Source organism: Lampetra planeri, chromosome 51, assembly GCF_965212315.1.
Source record: "Lampetra planeri chromosome 51, kcLamPlan1.2.h2, whole genome shotgun sequence".
Lineage (NCBI taxonomy): Eukaryota > Metazoa > Chordata > Hyperoartia > Petromyzontiformes > Petromyzontidae > Lampetra > Lampetra planeri.
Window position 1 is genome coordinate 7,575,625 of NC_136157.1, and position 6,000 is coordinate 7,581,624.

General features: G+C 54.4%; 1 protein-coding gene across 2 annotated transcripts in view; it reads right to left on the minus strand.

Annotated features, from left to right (window-relative positions):
* Positions 1 to 5,385, minus strand: part of LOC144734415 (LIM and senescent cell antigen-like-containing domain protein 1) — a 50,076-nt gene extending 44,691 nt beyond the window's left edge. The window contains exon 1 of one of the 2 annotated variants that reach the window (XM_078616593.1): positions 5,298 to 5,385. In XM_078616593.1, coding sequence (XP_078472719.1) covers positions 5,298 to 5,308 — 11 coding nt within the window. In that variant the 5' untranslated portion in view covers positions 5,309 to 5,385. Of the gene's footprint in view, positions 1 to 4,593; positions 5,041 to 5,297 lie in introns of those variants that run through there. The other variant, XM_078616592.1, reaches the window with a different exon arrangement.
* Between the last annotated feature and the right edge of the window lie 615 nt (positions 5,386 to 6,000).

Below are 6,000 nucleotides of genomic sequence, written 5' to 3' on the forward strand. Positions count from 1 at the left end.
ACATTGCGACGTGGTTGGAACAATTGGACCAACGTTGGCCCAACAACCCAACACTGACTCAACATTCTACGGTTACTGGGTTGTGTTTGACAGAGTGCACTCCTTTACACTGGGCCATCTCTCGCGAGAGAGATTTACACACAATAAGCAACTTGCATTACATGTCATCCCAAACATTTGAAAGGGCACCCCCAGTGCCAGCTGTCCCTGAAGTAAAAAACTAAACCATAGACTCTTTTTATTTTACCAGGTAAGGACCACTGAGCTATACATCTCTTTTTCAGAAGCGACCGAGCCACAAATGATAGCTCAAAGAAGTAGATTATCACATGGAAATTTATAGCAGCCAAATACTCTTTAACACATGTTTCTAAATGTGGAGGGAAAAACAGGAAAACCCGAAAAAAAATCCACAAGACCACGGGGAGAACATGCAAACTCCAAATATAGTCATTAGGTTCGGGATCGAACTCACAACCTCTGCATACCAGGCGAGGTAGTTAACATTTCGCCACCGTGGCGGTAGTTTCCCAGGAGGCGGGCGATGATTGCCACGTGTAATCCCAATTGAGAAACTTTTCAGGTAATTTTTCGAGTGTGGCCCAATTTGGACCGCGACACCTTCACACAATGGCCTCTCCGTCCACTGTGAAGAGGACGGCGTTATTTTACGGCTAACACATGGCCTGCCGGATTCGAATCGCGCGCCCACCCCCGCGACAAGCGGCAAAAGTGCTTTTTGCAGCCGGGGCCGCGTCGCCGTCGCCGCCACCGCCACCGCCACCTCCCCCCGCGGCGGACGAAACGCGACGGGCGACGGCCGCTCGAGACGATCCGCCGACACGCGCGCGAGCATTCCCACGGCCGGCAGCAACCAGACTCGAGCTTTACCAGGAAACTTTCGTTTTACGGCCTGGCAAGTCTCAATTCTTGGCTCGGCTCAGGGAAGACGAGCTGCTCAGCCCAAAGAACACGGGCTGCTTGGCCAAGGTGAATGTGACATGGAACGGTAAAGGCCGCCATGGGAAATCCGGGCTAAGCCCGCTTTGCCTTGGTATGTGAACCGAGCCAGCTCTGCGTTTAAGTGTCCATGGGAACGTGGCATCGAACCCGAAGCTTGGGCCTTGTTCATAAGCGAGGCCCAAGTTTAAAGTTTGCAGCCTCTGGCCAATCCAATGACTCGCCATGCCATGTGGAAGATCCTGGTTGATTCTGATTGGTGGAGGTGGTCAGGTAACTAAAAAAGAAACTGAACTATTTTTATTTTAACAGGTAGGGCCCACTGAGTTACATAGCTATTTTTTAGAAGCGACCTCGCCACAAATGATAGCTCAACGAAGTGGCTTATAGCACCAAAATACTCTCAACTGGAGGACCCGGAGAAAAATCCACTCGACCACGGGGAGAACATGTAGGTTTGCCACCCCTCCGAATAAGTGACACACTGTGTTCGGGCGGCAGAAATTGATTTGTGCCGATATCTGGTACCGGTGTTGCTCTGTTGAACAGTAAACTGCAGCACAGTTTTGATAATAGACCCAAGGTTTGTGTTCGATCTACAGTGGAAAAGGTGGTAACCCTACGGTGACAGCCGGTTCAAACGTCGACCGCCACCGATCTTAAGATTGACGACGCGTAAACCGCGACACGGACCGCTACACGGACCACGACACGAACCACGACACGCCACCGCCTCCACACTAAGCCCTCAACCGAATCTATGGGATGTGTCGTCCCGAGTCAGCTAGGTCACGTGTGCGTGAATCACCGCAGACATTCAAACAGGGGCCAGGCTAAACAAATTCGTAATACCCAGTTATTCGCCCACCAACTGGCACTCGTTCCAGACTAAACAATGACCGCCCACGCCTTATCCTGAGACTAAAATCACGTTCAATTACAAACATTACGAGTGTGTGGGTGTGCGTGCGTGGGGAGAGGACAAAAAAGAACACGTGTGTGTGTGTGCATATCCAGGTTGTGGGGAGCGGTGGTGTAGCGGTTAGCGCTACGCTGCACTACGAACCCGGCGACCCGAATTCGATTCCCGCTCACGGCCTACACCAGTGACGATTATGTGAACCGGTCATGGGCCTGCCCTCCCCTCTAGGTCGACTCCGCCTCAAATAAGTTCCTGGTGGGGTTGGCCACCCACCCCCTCGTGTGCCGTGCCGGCCTTCATAGATGCTCGCGAACAGCACTTGCCCCAACAGTCTGTTCAGGCTATAAGGGGGATCTTTGTCTTTGCAGATCCAGGTAAAGAGGGCCTTCAATGCACCCGGGTAGTGTTTGTGCACTTTACAGGGCATGAGGAGTGCGCGGAGAGCTACGAGTGTGATGCTGCTGGTGCACAGGGGGGCCACGTCCCACTGTGGCACAGCGAAACTGCAGAATGAGGAAGGGCTTGCGCCTGTGAAGAAGATAAACGCACGTGAGGCAGTAACCCCACACGGCACGTTGTACTGTACTGTACATGTGTCAAATTTCCAGTGGGGGGGGATAAAATACATAAAAAGGCATCCACCAACCCGCATTGGTGAAGTATGGTCAAACAATCCCCCGTGACTGACACAGCATTTGGAGGCCTTCATCCACTAATAGAATGGCAAATAACTGCAGATAATGATAACTGAACACGTAACGTGTGTTACTGCCTTAATGTTGTGTTACTGCCTTAATGTTGTGTTATGCACTTTGGTATAATGAGCATTCATTTCACTCGCCGAGCCTCAAGACTCATTTTTTTCAGGAGGGTCCTGCCACGTCGAGATGTTTGACAACCTCCAACACAGAAACGAGCTCTTTGGCTTACTGTGGAAGGAAACGGGAGGGCCAGGCGGAAACCCACAACATACACGGGAATAACGCTCGAAGCTCCGCACAGGTAAGGGTCAAGAATCTACCGCTGCTCTGCCATCTCCTAGGCTACATTAAAGTCCAAGTTACCAACGCCTGGCAAACTCGAGGCCTTCTCTGATACAAGAACATCATTAGCCATGTACTTCGCTTCTGAGATTTGGCCATAACGGGCACAACATTGAAGGGTGATTTTGGTCAGTAGGCAAAGTATGTCTGATACTGGATAGTAATTCATACGAGTCAGAACAGTCTGAAACAATGTTCCAGGAATTACTTTGGCGTCACAGTCACATCCTCCATCTCGCCATAGATTGTCCTCGTGGTGCTGCTGCTATGTGCAGGAATATAGGGTACAATAAAATAGGTTTTTTATATAGAGAGGTATACCTCTATATTGTAATCTAGTGGTAGTGCCGTACGCCGATGGTCACAGACTCAAAAACACAGCCTCAGAAGCGTTTGGCAAAACTCCGAGTTTGGAAGGCGTCAGCGCTGGATAGAGTGCAGTTACAGGACATGATGGTAACAGCCCAGAAAGCCAGCATTGCGAGAGACCCGTACATGTTTTCTGGCCGCTACAGCGTACAAAGGCTGCCGCTGTTGTTGTGCGTGTGTGTGTAACATAACAACAGGCCCCCTTTTGTGTGGGCTCAACGCAAGACATCTGCTTCAGGGGTTTGGGTGGCGAAAGCGAAACGGATTTCTGGCGTCTGGGGCACTCCGAGTGGAGCCAGACGGGGCCCACAAGTCCACAGCTCCCAAGTGCGCCATCCTCCTCACGTGTGGGTGGGTGGGTGGGTGTCCACGACTTTGAGTGAGTGCGTTGTGTTGGTGTGCGTTGTGTTGGGGTGCGTTGTGTTGGGGTGCACCAACGGGATGTGGTCAACACGGGTGTAGGGGAGACAAAGGCGGTCGGGCGTGGTGCTGGCCACCCACTCCACTTGCTCTTGCAGTCTGTCAGGGCTACGCGGGTAGTCTTTGTTTCTGTGTGTGTATCTGTGTGTACCCTTGTGTAGTACGAGTGTTGGGACGCATCAGTGTGTAGTCATATGGCAGTGCTTGTATAGCACAAGTGCATTTGTCTTTGATGTACCAGCATCTGTTTAGCAGTGTGTGTGTATCAGTGTGTGTGTGCACCAGTGTGTGTGTCAGTGTGTGTGTGCACCAGTGTGTGCACCAGTGTGTGCGTCAGTGTGTGTGTGCACCAGTGTGTGTCAGTGTGTGTGTCAGTGTGTGTGTGCACCAGTGTGTGCACCAGTGTGTGCGTCAGTGTGTGTGTGCACCAGTGTGTGTCAGTGTGTGTGTCAGTGTGTGTGTGCACCAGTGTGTGTATCAGTGTGTGTGTGCACCAGTGTGTGTGTCAGTGTGTGTGCACCAGTGTGTGTCAGTGTGTGTGTGCACCAGTGTGTGTATCAGTGTGTGTATCAGTGTGTGTGTGTGTCAGTGTGTGTGTATCAGTGTGTATCTGTGTGTGCACCACCAAGTATATATTAAGTATGCACCACAGAATGTGTACTACCGAGTGTGTACTACCGAGTGTGTACTACTACCGAGTGTGTCCCACAGAGTATACACCACAGAGTATCTACTACCGAGTGTGTACTACAGAGTATGCACCACAGTGTGTACTACCGAGTGTGTACTACTGAGTATGTACTACCGAGTATCTACTACCGAGTGTGTCCCGGCGCGCTGTGTACGAGGCCCGCAAGACGCGAGCAGCAGGAGACTCACAGCGACTCGGAGGTGAACTCGGGGAGCTGCACGCCGAGCTCCAGAGCGACGCTCATGACTGAGCAGCGCTGCCGGGTGGAGGGGTCGGTCTACTCCACCTCACACACTCCACCACCACCACCACCACGCGACTCCACCACCACCTCGCACACTCCACCTCGCACACTCCACCACCACGCACTCCACCACCACACACACTCCACCACGCGGACTCCACCACCACGCACACTCCACCACCTCGCACACTCCACCTCACACACTCCACCTCACACACTCCGCCACCACCACGCGGACTCCACCACCACCACGCGGCGTCTCTCGAGTGACCAAGGAGCGAGCCGAGTTGGTGGCGGCCGCGAGCGTGACCAGCAGCCTCGGGCTGAGCGCAGCTGGGGGGCAGTGGAGAGCGGCGGTGGGGCGCTGCGCTCGGCTCGCTCAGCAACCCAGCGAGAAGAGTACCTCCCCACCCCCCTCGATCCAAAACCCCGACCCCGCCCGCCCGCCCGCCACCAGCACCACCAACAGCCACCACCACCAACAACCACCCACACAACTTCTGCCGCTCCCCCCCCCACACTCTCAACAAACAGATTGTAACTCGGCTACACGAAGCGAGGATGTGGAAGTTGTAGGAGGAGGGGGGGAGGTTGGTGGTTTGAAACAAACGGAATGGAGTGAGGAGGCTGCAAGACGACGCGACTCACCCTCCCGTCATCCCTGCCAGTGGCACGCCCCGCGCCCCTCGAGGCCCGCCACTGGGGGGCGCCACCCGCACCACCCGGCGCGAGACGGAGGCGCCATGACGTCACTTCCGCGGTGGATCAGCGGTGGGCGTGGCAATGTGCCGGGCGACGCCTCCCCAGCACGCCCCACACGAACACATGGGGGCGTTGGGTCAACGTTGGTGAGACATCGGTTCCAACCACACGCCAACGTTGGGTCAACGTTGGTGACATCGGTTCCGACCACACGCCAACGTTGGGCCAACGTTGGTGACATCGGTTCCGACCACTCGCCAACGTTGGGCCAACGTCCTGCCAGGTTTTCGCAGCAGGGGACGCGATAATTGCTGATGAGTGGCGCGCCGCGCTCCGAACCCGGCAATCCGGGTTCGAGTCCAGCGCACGGCCAACAACACCGGTGACGATTATCTGAACCGATCCTGGGCTTCCCCTAGGTCGACTCAGCCTCAAATGAGTACCTGGTGCGGTGGTGTGTAGTAAACATCGCCACGAGGGAGACAAAGGCGGCCGGGCGTGGTGTTGGCCACCCACCCCCTCGTGTGCCGTGCCGTCCTTCATAGGTGCTCGCTAACAGCACTTGCCCCAACAATCTGTTAAGCCTATACGGGCGATCTTTGCCTTTTTTGCATGGGAGGTTGGTGGTGGTGTTCGTGGTGGCACGAAG